Here is a 20,518-nt window from a genome sequence, read left to right on the forward strand (position 1 = left end):
TGCTCAATAAAAACCATTTATATCTCCCCCTCTCCTCCCCACCGCATGGGGAGAGTGAAAGACTGTAAGGATTGTTCATTGTGGGCAGGAAACGTGTCTACTAATTCTGTTGTGCTGTACTCTCCCAAGAGCTTAGTACAGTGTTCTGCACACAGTAAATTCTCAATAATTATCACTTATTGATTGACTGTAAGCTCCTTGTGGGCTAGTTGGAAGAACAGGAGCCTGGGAATCGGAGGACCTGGGATCTAATCCCAACTCACTCACCTGTCTGCTATGTGACCTTGGGCAAATCACTTACTTCCTCTGTGCCTTCATTACCTCACCTGTAAAATTGGTATTAAGACTATGTGCCCCATGTGGGAAATGGACTGGTGTCCTACCTGATTAGCTTCCAGCTACCTCAGTGCTTTCCTGGCACATAGCATTTAGCAGATATCCATTAAAAAATTACTCTGGTTTTGAGCACTAAATAATGTCACAGATATGAAGTAGCCACGTGAGGGTGACAAAGCTTTTAGCGTGTTAGTGGTCCGGAGTTCGACACCTCATCATTAAGAGTTCAGAAACTCCCAGAGCCAAAAGAATAATAGTGGCTGGCTTGTCTAAGGCCTATATCTCTGCTGCTGCCCACCATTAAACCATCAGGCCATTTGACTGCCAGCAAGCCTCAGATATATCATTTTTATTCCTTGCTAGTGGCCCAGATCAAAGGAAAAGCAAATCATGATAGAGATTTTCTCAGGCAGCTGAATATAACAGATCAGAAGTGACTAAACAGAGTCGTGGTGGCAGTGACGGTGGCACTTCTCCCACATGGGAGGATTGTTTGACCCCACCCCCAGTCCCTGTGGGCAGGGAATGGATCTGTTTATTGCCGTTTGTACTCTTGCATGCATTTAGTACAGTGCTCTACTCACAGCAAGTACTCAGTAAATATGATTGACTGACTGACCAACTGCCCTGGCTGTTTCTTGCTTACCACCACAACTCAACACCCTCCATCCATGGGAACAGCCACTCTTTGTTTTGTCCCTCTATTCTCCCCTTCACCCCCAGACTCTAGAATACCTGCTTCCCACACCTCCCAGTCATCTCCTCAACCTCCACAGCACACCTGCTCACCATTCTGATTAAATGATTTTTCTTATCTGTGGCTCTCACCAATATTATATTTTCCATTTGTGATTCTTGGGTTCATGAGGTTTGTTCCCCACTGTCATGGGTCTTGGCTCTCATAGTCAGCCACTGCTTACATTTAGCTATTTATTTGTATCTACCCCCAAACACATGGGTAACTTCACATATTAAATTGTACACTGTTATTCATATTCTAATACTTCACTGCAGCAGATTCTTACTACTCCCTAGCTTGTACTTGTTGTTCTACTGCTCCCATTGCTTATAAATGTAATTATGGTATGTGTTAAGCACTTACTATTTGCCAAGCACTGTTCTAAGTGTTGGGATAGATACAAGGTTAAAAGTTTGCTCCATGTGGGGCTCACAGTCTTAATCCCCATTTCTCAGATGAGGGAACCAAGGCACAGAGAAGTTAAGCGGCTTGCCCAAGGTCACACAGCAGACAAGTGGCGGAACCAGGATTAGAACCCACATCCTCTGACTCCCAAGCCCGTGCTCTTTCCACTAAGCCAGGAATGTGTTTATGCTGGTCTTTGTTTGATCGTAAGCTCTTGTGGGCAGGGAATGTATCTTGTTGTGGTTGCCCAATTTGATGCAATGCATTGTTCTCAGAAGATACTCAACAGTATCGCTAGTATTACTACCACCTTCACTAGTACTGCTATAACTACAACTACTGCTATTATTACTACTTCTTCAGGGTTAGGTGTCCTTCCTCAGGGTGTGTTCTTCAAATGTCATCGGTTCATTTCTGATCCATAGCAACTCCATGGACACAGCCTCTCCAGAATGTCCCATCTTCTGCCATAAAGTCATTCTGGTATGTGTATTCATCAAGTTTGCTTGGTAAAAATACAGAAGTGGTTTCCCATTGCCTTCTTCCATGCTGTCAAAACTTGTCTCTGCCGTTGTCTCTGATGAATGTTTTGATCAATTGATCATTTGTCTTTGACTCTTTCCCATACCGCTGCTGCCCAGCACAGGTGATTCAACTTTGTCTGACGCTTTGGCTTAGATCATTCATTCAATCGTATTTATTGAGCGCTTACTGTATGCAGAGCACTGTACTAAGCGCTTGGGAAGTATTCTATTATGGGTAACCCTGACGAGAGATTATCCCTCACTGGCATAGCTCAAAGCTTCATCAGCATATTCAAACTCTCCTGCCACAATAAGAGATCGATTCATAGGAGAGCAGGGTATGTTATGGAGGGATAAAAACCAACCTCTACAAAACCACTTCAGACCCAAGGAAGAAGAGCAGGATTGGACTGGAAACCAGACCGTCATGGAGGCCCAGGCATTCTGGGAGAAGGGAGATGGGAGAGGAGCAGCATGGCCTAGTGGGTAGAACACGGTCCTAAGTGTCATAAAGACCTGGGTTCTTAATCCAGCTCCACCACTTGTCTTCGGTGTGACCTTGGGCAAGTCACTTAACTTCCCTGTGCCTCAATTCCCTCACCTGTAAAATGGGGATTAAGACTGTGAGCCTTACATGGGACATGGGCTATGTCTAACCTGAATAGCTTGTATCTACCCCAGTATTTAGTACAGTGCCTGGCATATAGGAAATGCTTAAACAAATACATTTTTTAAAAAAGAGTGGCACAAGGAATCTCCTGGAAAAGAGAGAGGGAAAGGAGATGTGTGTCGGGAGTAGAAATTTAGCTGGATCCAGTTATCATTAAATCAATAGGATCCTTGATGAATTTCCAATCCCTCCTAATGATCAGAAAGAGTAAACCAATCAATCAATCAATCAATTACATATATATATATAGTGTTTATTAGGTTCAGAGCACACTATAACAGAATTAGCAGGCACGTTCCCTGCACACAGTCTAGAGGGGGAGACAGACATTAAAATGAATAAACAAGAGGAAGTGAGGTTAGTACAGTACTAAGTTAGTACACTACTAGGCCCCCTTTAGGAACTCAATTTTTCTATGGTATTTGTTAAGTTAGTACAGGCACTGTACTAAGCACTGAGGCAGATACAATTAGAATTTGACACAGTCTATGCCCCACATGGGGCTCAAAGTCTTAATCCCCATTTTACAGATCAGCAAAATGAGGCACAGAGAAGTAAAGTGACTTGCCCAAGATCACACAGAAGACAAGTGGTGGAGCTGGGTTCAGAACCCAGGTCCTTCTGATTCCTGCTTTATCCACTAGATAACACTGCTTCTCCACATCTTGTTGACTTGTTTGGTGAATTTCTTTCCATCCAGCTCACCACTCCTCCTCTTCCTTGCACCTGCCCAATTCTTGAGAAAGAACATTCCTTTCTCTCTTCCAATCCTAAACTAAAGTAAAAGTAGAAAGGGCTTGGGCCTGGGATTCAGAGGACCTGGATTCCAATTCCAGCTCTGCCACTTGCCTACCGTGTGACCTTGGGCAAGTCACTCCACTTCTCTGTGCCTCAGTTCCCTTAACTGCAAAACAGGGATTCCATATCTGTTCTCTCTCCTATTCAAACTGTGAGACCAGTGTGGGAACTGATTACTTTGTATCTACCCTCAGCATTTAGTACAGCATTTGGCACTTAGTGTTTAACAAATACCACCATTATTAGTAGTAGTAAAGTTTTATGGACTTTGGGCAATTTAGGTTAGTCTCCTGTTGAGGAAGAGACAGTATTGTATCAGCACCCTTGGTATTTGGAAAGCCCATTCCTAGTTGTTTGGAATCATAAAATATAAGTAAAAGTCATGGTGACTGCCCTCCAAAAGCTTTCAATCTAAAGGGAGCAGCTCTCACACATTGGATGAAATCTCACTCTTGGCAGCTTGTCTTCTAAGATGAAGGATAGTGAGATAATAATAATAATAATAATAATAATAATAATGGCATTTATTAAGCACTTACTATGTGCAAAGCACTGTTCTAAGCACTGGGGAGGTTACAAGGAGATAGGTTGTTTCACGGGGGGCTCACAGTCTTAATCCCCATTTTACAGATGAGAGAACTGAGGCACAGAGAAGTTAAGTGACTTGCCCAAAGTCACACAACTGACAATTGGCAGAGCTAGGATTCAAACCCATGACCCCTGACTCCAGAGCCCATGCTCTTTCCACTGAGCCACACTGCTTCTCTACATGCAACATACATGCAACTTCTTTCTAGTGATCTGTGTTAACTCCAAGTCCTCTTAGATTTCCTGAGGTTTAGCGCTTCGCCTTGGAGCTCTTGCTCAAATCTGCTTGGGAACAACTTTCATTCATGTCAAATCATCATCATCATCATCATCAATCGTATTTATTGAGCGCTTACTGTGTGAGGAGCACTGTACTAAGCACTTGGGAAGTACAAGTTGGCAACATATAGAGACAGTCCCTACCCAACAGTGGGCTCACAGTCTAAAAGGGGGAGACAGAGAACAAAACCAAATATACTAACAAAATAAAATAAATAGAATAGATATGTACAAGATAAATAGAGTAACAAATATGTACAAACATATATACAGGTGCTGTGGGGAAGGGAAGGAGGTAAGATGGGGGGCAAGGAAAGGGGGACGAGGGGGAGAGGAAGGAAGGGGCTCAATCTGGGAAGACCTCCTGGAGGAGGTGAGCTCTCAGTAGGGCCTTGAAGGGAGGAAGAGAGCTAGCTTGGCGGATGAGCGGAGGGAGGGCATTCCAGGCCCGGGGGATGACGTGGGCCGGGGGTCGATGGCGGGACAGGCGAGAACGAGGTACGGTGAGGAGATCAGTGGCAGAGGAGCAGAGGGTGCAGGGTGGGCTGTAGAAGGAGAGAAGGGAGGTGAGGTAGGAGGGGGCGAGGTGATGGAGAGCCTTGAAGCTGAGGGTGAGGAGTTTCTGCCTGATGTGCAGATTGATTGGTAGCCACTGGAGATTTTTGAGGAGGGGAGTAACGTGCCCAGAGCATTTCTGGACAAAGACAATCCGGGCAGCAGCATGAAGTATGGATTGAAGTGGAGAGAGACACGAGGATGGGAGATCAGAGAGAAGGCTGATGCAGTAGTCCAGAAGGGATAGGATGAGAGCTTGAACGATAAGGGTAGCAGTGTGGATGGAGAGGAAAGGGCGGATCTTGGCAATGTTGCGGAGCTGAGACTGGCAGGTTTTGGTAATGGCTTGGTTGTGAGGGGTGAACAAGAGAGCGGAGTCGAGGATGACACCAAGGTTGCGGGCTTGTGAGATGGGAAGGATGGTAGTGCCGTCAACAGAGATAGGAAAGTCAGGGAGAGGGCAGGGTTTGGGAGGGAAGACAAGGAGTTCAGTCTTGGACATGTTGAGTTTGAAGCGGCGGGCAGACATCCAGATGGAGATGTCCTGAAGGCAGGAAGAGATGTGAGCCTGGAGAGAGGGGGAGAGAGCAGGGGCAGAGATGTAGATCTGGGTGTCATCAGCGTAGAGATGATAGTTGAAGCCGTGGGAGCAAATGAGGTCACCAAGGGAGTGCATGTAGATCGAGAACAGAAGGGGACCAAGCACTGAACCTTGGGGAACCCCCACAGTAAGGGAATGGGAGGGGGAGGAGGAGCCTGCAAAAGAGACTGAGAATGAATGACCGGAGAGATAAGAGGAGAACCAGGAGAGGACGGAGTCTGTGAAGCCAAGGTCAGATAGCATGTTGAGGAGAAGGGGGTGGTCCACAGTCTCGAAGGCAGCTGAGAGGTCGAGGAGGATTAGGACAGAGTATGAGCCGTTGGATTTGGCAAGCAGGAGGTCATTGGTGACCTTTGAGTGGGCAGTTTCCATGGAATGTAGGAGACGGAAGCCATACTGGAGGGGGTCGAGGAGAGTGTTGTTGTTGAGGAACTCGAGGCAGCGCGTGTAGACAACTCGTTCAAGGAGTTTGGAAAGGAATGGTAGGAGGGATATGGGGCGATAACTAGAAGGTGAGGTGGGATCAAGAGAGGGTTTTTTTTAGAATGGGAGAGACATGGGCATGTTTGAAGGCAGAGGGGAAGGAACCAGTGGAGAGTGAGTGGTTGAAGATGGAAGTTAAGGAGGGGAGAAGGGATGGAGCGAGAGATTTCATGAGATGAGAGGGAATGGGGCCAGAAGCACAGGTGGCTGGAGTGGCACTTGAGAGGAGGGAGGAGAGCTCCTCTGAGGATACTGCTGGGAAGGATGGGAGAGTAGCAGAGAGTGTTGAGAGCCGGGGGGTTGGAGAAGTGGGGGGAAGTGACTTTGGGGAGGTCGGACCCGATGGATTTAATTTTGTCAATGAAGTAGGAGGCCAGATCGTTGGGGGTGAGGGAAGGAGGAGGGGGAGGAACCGGAGGCCTGAGAAGGAAGTTGAATGTACGGAAGAGCCGGCGGGGGCGTTGGGCATGGGTGTCAATAAGGGAGGAGAAATAGTTTTGTCTGGCAGAGGAGAAGGTTGAGTTAAGGCATGAAAGGATAAACTTGAAGTGAACGAGGTTAGCATGGTGTTTAGACTTTCGCCAGCAGCGTTCAGCAGCTCGAGCATAAGAGCGAAGGAGGCGGACAGTGGCTGTGATCCAGGGCTGTGGGTTAGTGGTACGAGAGCGGCGAAGGGAAAGGGGAGCGAGTGAATCTAGCTGAGTAGAAAGGGTAAAGTTGAGAGCAGTAATCTGATCATCAAGACTGGGTAGAGAGGAGAGGGCGGCGAGGTGGGGTGTGAGGCTCTCCAAAAGATGGATGGGGTCAAGAGAGCGGAGATCTCTGTGAGGGAGTAATATGGATTTACAGGGTCAAATGGGTCAAATGAACCCAAAGCCCCAGCCCCCAGTGCAGGTCACATCAGTTTCCCACCTGTGCTCCAGAGGGGCAGGGTTTCTCGGGAGTATATTGCACTGTGGCTCTGGTTAATTGAAGGGAAGTGTTTTATTTATTTTTATTTATTGAGCACTTACTGTGTGCAGAGCGTAGTACTAAGTGCTTGGGAAAATGCAGTACAACAGACTTGGTAGACATGTTTCCTGCAGTGAACTTACAGTCTAGAGTCTACTGACTGTTCCCTTTTCCAAGATGTAATGGAGGAAGCCCACTTCCCATCAGCATCACAGTTACAACATTTCCTCACTTAGGCTGAGCTTGGGGTTGGTTCTCAGAACCACAAAGAAGGTTTCAGCTCATGACCTCTCTCTCCATTCTCCCTCCCGCCCCCAGCCATGTCTGAAGACGTAGTCTACGCCGATGTCAAACTTGCCAGAAAAAATGTTTCCCCTTCAGCCCCATCGCCATCCCAGGGTGAGTCGGCTTCACACTGCTTCACATTTCCTTTTGCTCTAGGATTGGTTTACGTGAGTCTTCCTAGGAATGTTGCCATCTTTTTAACCTGGAGATTGAGAAGCTGGCATGTGGTGTGTGTGTGTGTGTGTGTGTGTGTCTGGGCTACTCCATTGAACAGCACATGGTTCTTGGGATGGATTGGGAGTTGAGATTTTTGTCAGGAAATATTTAGATTTTAAAAAGTCAGTAAGACATACTCCGGTATTTAAAAGATGGCCAGTAGCAGGACTGCAGATAAGCTGGTACCGGAGCAACACAATCAATCCATTAATCAATCAGTCAGTTGTTGAGAAATTCCTGTGGACAGACCACTGTATTAAGTGCTTCGGAAAATACAGTACAACAGAGCTGGTAGACATGTTTCCTGTCCAAAATGACTTTACATTTTTGAGGCAGATAAAGACATTGAACATAAATAAATAACTTATGGATCTGTACATAAAGGCTGTCGGCCTGAGCTGTGGGTCAATAAAGTGTGCAAATCCAAGTGCAAGAGCAATGCAGAAGAGAGTGGGAGAAGAAGAAATGGAGGCTACTTGGGGAAGGTCTCTTGGAGGAGTTGTGCTTTTAATAAGGTTTGAAGGTAGGGAGGGAATCACCTGTCTGTCAGATATGAAGAGGGAGGGCATTCCAGGCCAGAGACAGAACTTGGGCGAGAGGTTGGCAGCAAGATAAATGAGATGAAGGTACAGTTTAGCATTGAGGGGAGATATGTATGGGATAGGATGTAGTAGAAAATCAGGGAAGAAAGGTAAGGTAGTAAAGATGTTAAGTGCTTTAAAGCCCATAGTAAAGAGTTTCTGTTTGATGCAGAGGTAAATGAGCAACCACCAGAAGTTCTTGATAAGTGGGGAAACATGGACTGAATGGTTTTGTAGAAAAATGATCCAGGCAGCAGAGTGAAATATGGACTGGAGCAGGGAGAGAGAAGAGGAAGGGAGGTCAGCAAGGAAGCTGATGCAGTAATCAAGGTGGGATAGGATAAGCACTGGGATTAATGTGGTGGTAGTTTGGATGGAGAGGAAAGAGTGGATTATAACAATGTCGTGAAGGTTGAACTGACAAGATTTGATGACAGGTTGAATATCTGGATTGAGAGAGAGCGTAACTCCAAGGTTATGAGCTTGTGAGGTAGGAAGGAATGCTTAACAAATGTGTGCTTGAAACTTTTGCTTGTCTCTAGCCGGATTTCTTTAGTCCTAGTCCAGTTTCTTTCAGATATGAAAAGCAGCATGGCCTAGTGAGAGGCAGCATGGCCTAGTGGAAAGAGCATAGGTCTGGGGGTCAGAGGACTTGGGTTCTAATCCCCGTTCTGCCACTTGCCTGCTCTGTGACCATGGGCAAGTCACTTAACTTCTCTGTGCCTCAGTCTTCTAGACTGTGAGCCCACTGTTGGGTAGGGACCATCTCTATGTGTTGCCAACTTGTGCTTCCCAAGCACTTAGTACAGTGCTCTGCACACAGTAAGCGCTCAATAAATACGATTGATTGATTGATTGATTCCCTCATCTGCGAAACAGGTTTTCAATATTTGTTCTCCTCCCTATTTAGACTGTAAGCCCCATGTGGGACCTAATTTTCCCATGTAATAATAATAATTGTATTTGCTAACTGCTTCCTGTGTGCCAAGCACTGTTCTAAGCACTGGGGTGGGGCGGGGGGGGATACAAGGTAATCTGGTTGTCCCACGTGGGGCTCACAGTCTTAATCCCCATTTTACAGATGAAGTAACTGAGACACAGAGAAGTTAAGTGACTTGCCAAAGTCACACAGCTGACAAATGGCAGAGAAGGGATTAGAACCCACAACCTCTGACTCCCAAGCCCGTGTTTTTTCCACCAAGCCACGCTGCTTCTCATCTACCCCAGCACTTTGTACAGTGCTTGGCGCATTGTAATTATTATTATTGTTATTGAGGTGTGGCCAGGGTTAAATTCTTTTCAATCAATCAGTCAAACAATCATATTTATTGAGTGCTTATGTTGTGCAGTGAGGTTATTTTAAATACCTCCCAGGTAAATTGGCATCCAAACTGAACCACTGTGTGCCCAGTGGAGGAACAGCTGAATGATCCCAAATAGAGAATTAAAACAACACTCACTGTGGCATAGAGAAGCAGCGTGGCTCAGTGGAAAGAGCACGGGCTCTGGAGTCAGAGGTCATGGGTTCAAATCCCAGCTCCTCCACTTGTCAGCTGTGTGATTTTGGGCAAGTCACTTAACTTCTCTGGGCCTCAGTTCCCTCATCTGTAAAATGGGGATTAAGACTGTTAGCCCCCCGAGGGACAACCTGATCACCTTGTAACCTCTCCAGCGCTTAGAACAGTGCTTTGCACATAGAAGCACTTAATACCATCATCATCATAGCAAACTTTAACAGTAACAGCACTTCACCAGTGATTGTAAGCAATTAGATCATCTCATCCACCCTCTTAGTAGTGTTCTGTACATAGTAAGCGCTCCACAAATACAATTAAATGAATGAATGAACAGCACACCTAAAAGGGGTTTGGTGGAAAATATACCTCTTAATGGTGGAGAAAAGTCCCTGGAAGTTCTATTTATGCAAAACCCTGAGCCAGATTCACATCAGGAGTCCCTCTACCTCACAGCTGAGAGCTAAGGAGGGATAGATACAACTGGATCCAATGAACCACCCCTGTGGAATCCTATCTACAGCCTCTAGCTGTGATCATGACATCAGCCTGCATGGTGCTGTGAGGGGCTGAAGGGGAAGAAAAACTGAGCCAGTACTTGGTATCTGAGCATAATTTTCTCTCTTACATCTCTGATGTTGATAGAGATTAGGACAGTGACGAGAAGCACCCCAGTGGAGTCGGGATTTGGGGGCTGGAGTGGTTTTGAGGGCTCTGGGAAGAGAAGCAGAAGAGGAGGGAGTCATAGACTCACCCTCAGCCCCAATCTGCTTCCTGTTTCCACCCAAACTACTAGTGCAGAGTGGGAGGGGGGAAATGCTGAGAAGGAGGAATTAGAAACATCTCCTCTGACCACACTTTGTCTTTTGAAACAAGGGAGGGATTAGTCAATCAATCGTATTTTTTGAGCTCTTGCTGTGTGCAGAGCACTGTACTAAGCAATTGAGAGAATAACAACATAATAGAGTTGGTAGGCATGTTCCTAACACAGTCTAGAAGGGCAGACAGGCATTAATCTAAATGAATAAATCATAGATATGTGCATAAATACTGTGGGATTGAGGAAGGAGCAAACCAAGTGCAAGGGCAGCTCAGAAGGGAGTGGGAGAAGAGGAAATGAGGACTTAAGGAAGACCTCTTGAAGAAAATGTGGCTTTAATAAGGTTTTAAAGTGATTGTTGGATATGAGAAGGAACATGGCTTAGTGGAAAGAGCACAGGCCTGGGAGTCAGAGGTTGTGGGTTCTAATCCCACTTCTGCCACTTGTCAGCCATGTGAGTTTAGGCAAGTCACTTAACTTCTCTGTGCCTCAGTTACCTCATCTGTAAAATGGGGATTCAAACTGTAAGCCCCACGTGGGACAACCTGATTATCTTGTATCCACCCCAGCACTTAGAACAGTGCTTGGCACATAATAAGCACTTAACAAATACCATTATTATTATTATTGTTATGAGGAAGGAGGGCATTCCAGGCCAGAGGCAGGACACGGGCAAGAGGTTGACAAATACCATTACACCAAATACCAAATGCCAACAAATACCATTATTGTTATTCTCATTATTATTGTTAATGGGTAGGGTAACAGCAGATGAGAATAGATTACAGAGATGGAGAATGAATGACAGAGATGGGAAATGTGTGACGGTGGGAGAATGGCTGACAGGGAGGAGAAATGGGTGATGGCGGGAGAATGGCTGAAAGGGAAGGGAAATGTGTGACGAAGGAGAATGGCTGACAAGGAGGGGGAATGAGTGACTGGGAAGGTGAATTACTGACAGGTGGGGAAAATGAGTGGTGTGACTATGTCTATTTTCACAGTCCTACACATTCACCTTAGGTGCCTTATCTGTTTGACCGTGTTTCCGATGCAATGTCTCCTGTTACAGATTTGCGCCCATCCTCAAAGTATCACAGGACTCTTCTGAAAGTGGCTTACGCTGTGATAGTTATCCTCTTCGTGGTAGTGATAGCACTGAGTGCTCTAGGTAAGTGCAACAATGTGTGCTGTCTCTCGGCCAGAGGGGAGAGCTCCCCAGGGGAGGTTTGCTGACCAGAGGGTCATGCAGAGCGGGGTCTGAGGTCCACAGTCCCGGCCGTGCCCTGAGCAGCGCTGAGTGGTTGTAGTTAAATCAGTGGCCTCAGGCAGGGCCACTCATATCCAGTGGCTCTGGGGACACCCCAGATCCAACAGCCCAGCTTTCTGCAGCTCTGCCATCCCTGGGGTGGGCTTGTTGTCCAGAGGTGGAATCTCTGCAGGAGGAACACAACTCTGCTCTCCCCAGCACACCAATAGTGAGCCATGGACAAGGGACCAGAGCCTGACCAGAGAAGACATCTGACAAGAGCTCTGGACTCTGCAATTCAATACTCAATATTATCCCATTTTAACACTTAATACTTACAAAGCCATCACAGAGGGCTCAGAGGACACGTCTTCTCCCCTTCAGCACTGGTACAATTCTTTGTCTCGGGGAAAAATTCCATGAGTTCAATTTCTTATTCCCCACCAGTCCTTAGGGGCTTCCACCATGGTGAGAAATCATGATGTTGATTTTCCTCCTCATCTTTCCTGTTGACTTATTTAATTTAAGCAATTTCTCCATTCAGGGTCACTTCAGAGTCAGTGGGAGGGCCAAGTTTCGGGCTCGGGATTGATCTATGCCATATCTCTCTCTTCCTTTGCTAGTTTTTAAACGAATTAATTCAATGGAATGTTCGAAAGCTGAAGCAGGAAGTCCAAACGGAAGCACTAGTTGTGCTGGAACACGTCCAGATAAAAACGCTCCCTCAACAGGTGACTTAGATCTGTTTCAGACCAGAGGGTTCACCAAGGCATAGAAATTCCCCTCCCGTCAATAACTTTAACAATTAAGTGAAGGAGTAACTGGCTTGGGTGTAAGCTTATTGTGGGCAAAGCACTGTTCTAAGCGCTAGTACAGTGCTCTGCACACAATAAGCTCTCAATAAATACCATAAATTGATTGATTGGGTGGCTTAGGGGTCGTTTTGCTTGGAGACAGAGGGAAGGGCCACTTGATCACTAAGGTCTCCCTATTTTAAAGGGATGTTTGAAATAGGGAGGGGAGATGCTCCCTTTATTCATCCCCCCTCCCAGCCCCACAGCACTTATGCACATATCCATAATTCATTTATTTATACTTATGTCTGTCTCTCCCTCTGGACTGTAAAGTCTTTGTGGGCAGGGAATCAATCAATCATTCAGTCAGTGATGATGCTATTTGTTAAGTGCTTACTATTTGCCAAGCACTATCCTAAGCACTGGCGGTGGGGATACAAGGTAATCTGGTTGTCCCACGTGGAGCTCACAGTCTTAATCCCCACTGTACTGATGAGGTAACTGAAGCACAGAGAAGTTAAGTGACTTGCCCAAAGTCATACAGCAGACAAGTGGCGGAGCTGGGATTAGAACCCACAACCTCTGACTTCCAAGCCCATGCTCTTTCCACTAAGTCATGCTAATTCATGGCTTTGATCATGTCATATCTCGTTAGTGAGTTGCTGTCCTGCTTCTCTGGCAGGGTCTAGGTCCAGGTGTGCGGAGTGGAAGGGATGGTGGGGTGGGGGATTGGTGATTCCTTCCTCATACAGAGCCAAATCCTCAGTGCATGGATGTGGTGTGGGGGAAGGATGGTGCCTGAGTCCCCTCTCTGTGTCTGTGCTGGGATTGTGTCATATATTGTTCTCTCCGAAGCACTTAGTGCTCAATAAACACAATCGTCAACTGATTGATTGGATGTAGCTCACACACATAAAGGGGTCATGATGTAATCTCATGGGGTTTGACAATCTAACTGCTACTGGCCTGCAAAAAATGTTGACCAACTAATTAAATGATTCATCCTCAAACCCTCTAGTTAGTTCACATAATCCCCCTTTCCAGTCCCCTCACTAACTGCAAGTTCTCCCAAATGTTCAGTACAGTACTCTGCACACAGTAGGCATTCAATAAATACCAATGATTGAAATACCTGCAAGGGAAATGGGACACCTGGTTTCCGACCCCTAGGATATTTATTAACCATTTACTAGGTGCCAAGTACCTAAGAGTTGGGGTAGAAGCAAAGTTATCAGATCAGACAAGGGAGCTATTTCCCGTTTTGGAAGAGGAAAAACATTTCCTCACCAACAGCCTCTTGGAGCAGCCTTACATAGTGAATAGAGCACTCGCCTGGAAATCAGAAAGTCATGGGTTCTAATCCCCACTCCCTCACTTGTCTGCTCTGTGGCCTTGGACAAGTCAATTCACTTCTCTGTGCCTCAGTTACCTCATCAGTAAAATGGGGATTGAGACTGTGAGACCCACATGGGACAGGGATTGTGTCCAACTTGATTTGCTTGAATCCACCTCAGTGCTTAGTACAGTGCCTGGTACTTAATAAGGGCCAAACAAATAGTACTATTATAATTGTTTTTGTTAATGTGTTGTAGCAGCCAAAAGGCCATCCAAATAGACTTCCATCCAGAAGAGGATGGCAAATTCATTCAATCGTTTTTACTGAGTGCTTACCTTGTGCAGAGCACTGCACTAAGTGCTTGAAAAGTACAGTTTGGCAACAGATAGAGACAATTCCTACCCAACAACGGGTTCACAGGCTAGAACCCCAAGGCAGAGTTTGCCCACAGTATAAAGCCCTTCTAGTCCCACCCTAGAGCAATTTGTACAGTTCTGGCCTCCACAGCTCACAGGGGAATTTCTAGAATTGGAGAAGGTACCTGGTTGCAACATCAATCCCCTTTTAGACTGTGAGCCCACTGTTGGGTAGGGACTGTCTCTATATGTTGCCAATTTGTACTTCCCAAGTGCTTAGTACAGTGCTCTGCACATAGTAAGCGCTCAATAAATACGATTGATGATGATGATGATGATTATGATCAATGGAGAAGGAGCATAGCGAGCACCCTTTTTTCTCTGCTTTCCAGCACTGGAGGTTTTCTATGACTCCTTGTCCTTCCCCAGGGAGTCTGAAACTTCCTGCTGGTCACAGATCTCCGCTCTGACAGATCCTCACAGTGACTCAGAGAGGAATTTCCCTATTAGGGGTGGATGTTCCGTGTGGGCAGGGAACTGGTCATTCTCAATTCTGTACAGTGCAATACACCAATTGGATGCTCAATAAATGCTCCTCCTCCTACTATACTACTACTTCCATTACTATATCGCAACTGCTATTAATAGTGATGGTATTTGTTAAGCACTTACTATATGCCAAACACTGTTCTAAGTGCTGGGGTAGATACAGGGTAATCAGATTATCCCACGTGGAGCTCACAGTCTTAATCCCCATTTTACAGATGAGGTAACTGAGGCGCAGAGAAGTTAAGTGACTTGTCCAAATTCACACAGCTGACAAGTGGCAGAGCTGGGATTAGAACCCATGATCTCTGACTCCCAAACCTACGCTCTTTCCACTAAGCCATGCTGCTTTTTTTAAATGGCATTTATTAAGCGTTTACTGTGTGCAAAGCACTGTTCTAAGCGCTGGGGAAGTTACAAGGTGATCAGATTGTCCCACGGGGGGCTCACAGTCTTCAACCCATTTTACAGTTGAGGGAACTGAGGACCAGAGAAGTGAATTTACTTGCCCAAAGTCACACAGCTGACAGTTGGTGGAGCCAGGATTTGAACCCGTGACCTCTGACTCCAAAGCTTGGGCACTTTCCACTGAGCCATGCTGCTTCTCTAGTACTATGTACTATGCCTCTCATAGTACTACTAATAATAGCACTATTAGTAGTACTATAGTACCACTGCTATTACTAATACAACACTATTACTAGTTAGCATAGTACTATGATACTATTCTTCAATTACTACTCATACTATACTACTATTACTACTAATAATAATTATTATTATTATTATTATGGTTTTTGTTAAGTGCTTACTACGTGCCAAACACTGTTCTAAACACTGGAGTAGATACAAAGTTAACAGGTTGTCCCACGTGCGGCTCACAGTCTTCATCCCTATTTGACAGATGAGGGAACTGAGGCCCAGAGAAGAGAAGTGACTTGCCCAAAGTTACACAGCTAGCAAGTGGCAGAGCCAGGATTCAAACCCATGACCTCTGACTCTCAAGCCCCACCTCTTTCATAATAATAATAATAATAATGGTATTTATTAAGCAGTCACTATATGCCAGGCTCTGTACTAAGTGCTGGGGTGGTTACAAGCAAATTGTGTTGAGCACAGTCCCTAGCCCACATGGGGCTCACGGTCTCAATCCCCATTTTAAAGATGAGGTAACAGAGGCCCAGAAAAGTGAAATGACTTGCCCAAGGTCACAGAGCTGGCAAGTGACAGAGCCGAAATTAAAACCCATGACCTTCTTACTCCCAAGTCTGTGCTCTATCCACTATGCCATGCTGCTTCTTACTACTTATTTCTTACTTTCTTCTTACTACTACTACTGCTTACTTACTACTTACTCCTTACTACTATTATATTATAATAATAACGTTGGTATTTGTTTAGTGCTTACTATGTGCCAAACACTGTTGTAATTATACTTTACTAAACATTATGCTATTATGCGGGAAGCGGTATTGCCTTGTGGAAAGAGCACTGGCCTGAGTCAGAGGACCTGGGTTCTAATCCAGGCTCTGACACTTGTCTGCCGTGGACTTTGGACAAGTCACTTCACTTCTCAGCACCTCAGTAACTGTGACATTTGCCTCAGGATCCAAGGAAGATAACAATAATAATAATTATTATTATTATGGTACTTGTTAAGTGCTTACTATGTGCCGAACACTGTTCTAAGTGCTGTGGTAGATTCAAATTAGTCAGGTTGGACACAGTCACTGTCCCACATGGGGTTCACACTCTTAATCCCCATTTTACAGATGAGGTAACTGAGGCCCAGAGAAGTAAAGTGACTTCCCCAAGGTCACACAGCAGATATGTGGCAGAGCCAGGATGGTTCTGGTTTTAGAGACCCGAGAAATGCTCATCTCCCTTCTCTTTCCAGTGGTACCCACTCAACGAACGTGCCCAGATGACTGGAAGTTGCACCAAGGGAAATGCTATTGGTTTTCCAATGGAATTGGAAACAAATCCTGGAAGGACAGTAAAGCCTACTGTGAGGAGAAGTCAAATCTGACTGTGATTTGGGATACGTGTGACTTGGTGAGGGTTGGAATTTGTTGACCAATCAATTGCTTTTTTGAGCACCCACTTTGTTGCAGGACAGGGAACAGTGACTTTTTTTAACACTTACTGTGTGCTAAGGGATCAGGAGAATACATAGAGATAAAGTTCACCTCCTCCAGGAGGCCTTCCCAGGAGCCCCCATTCCCCCTGCACCTCCTTCCCTTCCCATCACCCCTATTCCCTCCATCTGCTCTACTCCTCTCCTCACCTCACATCACTTGTGTACACATGTACATACTTATTATTCTATTTATTTTATTAATGACGTGCATATATCTATAATTCTATTTATTTACATTGATGCAATTGATGTCTGTCCTCTTGCTTTGTTTTGTTTTGTTGTCTGTCTCTCCCCTTCTAGACTGTGAGCCCGTTGGGTAAGTATTGTCTCTATTTGTTGCCAAATTGTACTTTCCAAGCACTTGGTACAGTGCTCTGCACAAAGTAAGCGCTCATTAAATATAATTGAATGAATGAGTGCATGAATGAATAAAGATAGTGCCCTTCTAGGAGATTATTATTATAGACCCACAGGAATGAGGGGAGCCAGGAGCAGGTTGCAGCTGTGGTGCAATTATTATTATTTTTATGATATAATTAATATAATATATATAATATAATATAATTCAATATAATTATTGAATTATTATTCAATCTCTTCATTAGTAGGGTCCCCATTAAATCAAAAGGATAATTCTGTCAACAGGAACAGGGGCTTTGCCTGGAGGAAACAGCCTGATTTAGTAGAAAGAACATGGGGCCTGGAAGACGGAGGACCCGGAAGTCAGAGGACCTGGGTTCTAATCCTGACTCTGACACTTGTCTGCTGTCTGACTTTGGACGTCATTTTATTTCTCTGTGCCTCAATTTCCTCTTATGCAAAGTGGAATTCAATTCCTACCTAGAATGTGAGCCTCATGTTGGACAGGGATTGTGTCCAACCTGATCAGCTTGTCTCCTCCCCAGAGCTTAGAACAGTTCTTGGGACTTAGTAAGCACTCAACTAATACCATAATCATCATTACTGTTATTATTACCAGTAGCATCATTATTAATGATTCCCAACTGTGTATTCCCTCTGAGCACTTAGTATGGGCTCTGCTTACAGCAAGCACTTAATAAATGCTCTTACACATACCAATTCTAACACAAACACACAAACACACACACACACGGAAAATACAATGCCCAGGGATGCCCACAGGTTTGTTCCAGCTTCTCTGATTTGAGGGGGTGGGGAGATGAGAGTCAAGTGTCCAGTGGTTTGGGTAGAACTGTACTTCTCCTGTGCTCTCTAGTTCAGGGCTAAAGCTCATCCATGTTTGGAATCTTCATTAGAAATTCATCACTGCCTGACTACTTCAAGGTGACACTGGGTGAGTCTGCACCTCAGGGATGAAATAGTTTCCTGAGGAGAGAACCCAGAAATCAATTCTGTTACTAGCCCCTAGTTGTTTGTTTATACTTTGGGTGTGGAACGTCCAGAATTTCCTAGAGAGAATTTCAGGCCTTGATATGGGAGCTCCATCCCTCAGCACAGAGACGCTGTTCCCTGTCTACTTGTTTTGTTTTGTTGTCTGCCTCCCCGCTTCTAGACGATGAGCCTGTTGTTGGGTAGGGATTGTCTCTATTTGTTGCTGAATTGTGCTTTCCAAGCACTTAGTACAGTGCTCTGCACACAGTAAGGGCTCAATAAATATGATTGAATGAATGAATGAATCTGTTTTTGTGTGCCCCCATTTCCGGATTATTGCCATTCACGGTAGGACCCTCCGCAACCTGTGAGGCTGCCATTTCCCCACTGGCAATTGAAGTGTAAATCTGCTGTGCTGTGATGGTGGAGGGGGGGGACCTGGAGTGTTGGGGTGTGTTGGGGTGTGGGTTAGAAGAGTTGGTCATTCTCTCTTGCATCTAGAGATGTTCCCATGGAAGTCGAGGCAGCAGATTCAGGGACCCCCTTTGTGCAGAGGAAGAAAATGCCAGAGTATCAGGGTTCCACTCATCCTCTACTGTCCCCTCTCCAGGGCTTCATCTGGTCAAAGATATCCCAGTCACACAAATATTGGATCAGGCTGCCCATTCAAAACCCCAGAGACAACTGGACCTGGCCAGAAGGCTCTGACCTCAACTGGAGTCTGTGAGTATTTCCTGGAGTTTGACCTCTGACTGGGGAGGCAGGAATGACTCTCTGTTACCATGGGCTCCTCATGGCCTTTTCCCTCCATCCTTTCCTGCCCACTGGGGCCTGGTTCACCCAGGGAAGACCCTGGGATGCTGCCTCCCACCAGACACCATCAGGGACAAGAGTAGTGTGATTTCCTCTCACAGTCGTAGCCTAAAGGCACAGCCTCATCTCCTTTGGCCAGCCCAGCCCCCTTGCCAAACCATTCCCTTGGGATCTCCAATCCCCAAACTCATTTCCTCAACTTCAGCTCTCCAGAAGTGACAGCTCATATCTCCTTAGTCCCACCTAACGCTCAATCCTGACCCCCGTGATTTGCCCACCGGACCTTGGCTGAAGCAGCAGCTCAGCTACCCTGGGCCTGCCCTATCCCTGACTCTCTGCACTCAGAGGGACCAAACACTGACTGGACACTCTGGACACGTACAGCACCATAAGTATAATAATTGTCAGCTCAAGGGTTTGGGCACTGTGGTATTTGAGGCAGTTGTTAAGCAGTAGCTGAGGGGAGAGGTTCCTGGAGAGACATTTTGGTCTAATTCCAGGATGAATAAGAAATGTCTCTCCCCTCTTCCCACTCACATCGACAGGGTTAGAGGAGAAAATGGGAGCAAGAAGTGGGTAGGACCAGGATTCCCTCTTTCTAGGAGATTGGCAAAATAGTGTTCCTCCCTCTTCAGTTCCATTCCCCCATCCTCCCACCTTCTCCTGCTCACTGGAATTCTGGACTAATTGTAAAGAAAGATCTGCCAGCATCAAATCCTCACAGAGTCCCATAATCACTCACTCCAGGAAAACCAACCCAAAGGGATACCAAAGCAGAGATGGTTCACTGTGCTGCATTGGGTTTGGACTTGTCGCCTGATTTCTCTTAGAATTTTTTTTTTATGTTATTTTCATGGCTGTAGCCCATGCTGTTCTAAGGTCACTGTAAATGCTGATAGGCATGTCTCCTTCTATGTATAGGTTCCAGGAGAAGCAGGTGGTTAAACAACTTGGAAAGAACAGCCCCTCAGATAAAAACAATGAGGAGCAGGAAAATGAAAACCGTGAAAAGGACAAAGCCCCAAAACCACGGAACAAGGAGAAGGAGGAAAAAAAACATGGAAAAAACAACCCCAGATATAAAAGGAACAAGGAGCAGGAGGATAAAAGTGGAAAAAGGAGTACCCTCTCATATAAAAAGAAACAGTGCCCTGTGCTCTCACGGGATGGGATTTATCTTGACAGTTGTAACAGTAAAAATTTCTGGATCTGCCAGCAGTAGTGTGGCCCCCTGAGCCCCAGCATGCCCTGGGACTCGGGGAATGGGGTGGGGAATGTCCTTTGGCTTTTGTCCTTTTCATTCTGTATGAGCTGTATGTAGGAGACAGCAGGAGAGATGTCAATCAACAGCAGGAAAGAAGCAGCATGGCCTACTGGAGAGAACGTCGGGCTGGGAGTCACAGGACCTGGTTCATCATCATCATCAATCGTATTTATTGAGCGCTTACTATGTGCAGAGCACTGTACTAAGCACTTGGGAAGTACAAATTGGCAACATATAGAGACAGTCCCTACCCAACAGTGGGCTCACAGTCTAAAAGGGGGAGACAGAGACCAAACATACTAACAAAATAAAGTAAATAGAATAG

At 45.7% G+C, this 20,518-nt stretch overlaps 1 protein-coding gene across 1 annotated transcript; it reads left to right on the plus strand.

The window, feature by feature from the left end:
- Positions 1 to 7,249: 7,249 nt before the first annotated feature.
- On the plus strand, positions 7,250 to 20,312 carry LOC119939667 (killer cell lectin-like receptor subfamily B member 1B allele C). The gene is made up of 6 exons (XM_038759826.1): positions 7,250 to 7,328; positions 11,415 to 11,513; positions 12,215 to 12,322; positions 16,521 to 16,678; positions 18,727 to 18,839; positions 19,851 to 20,312. The coding sequence occupies exons 1-6, from the start codon at positions 7,250 to 7,252 to the stop codon at positions 20,149 to 20,151; spliced, it is 858 nt and encodes a 285-aa protein (XP_038615754.1). The 3' UTR covers positions 20,152 to 20,312.
- Positions 20,313 to 20,518: the final 206 nt, after the last annotated feature.

Source organism: Tachyglossus aculeatus, chromosome 17 (assembly GCF_015852505.1).
Source record: "Tachyglossus aculeatus isolate mTacAcu1 chromosome 17, mTacAcu1.pri, whole genome shotgun sequence".
Lineage (NCBI taxonomy): Eukaryota > Metazoa > Chordata > Mammalia > Monotremata > Tachyglossidae > Tachyglossus > Tachyglossus aculeatus.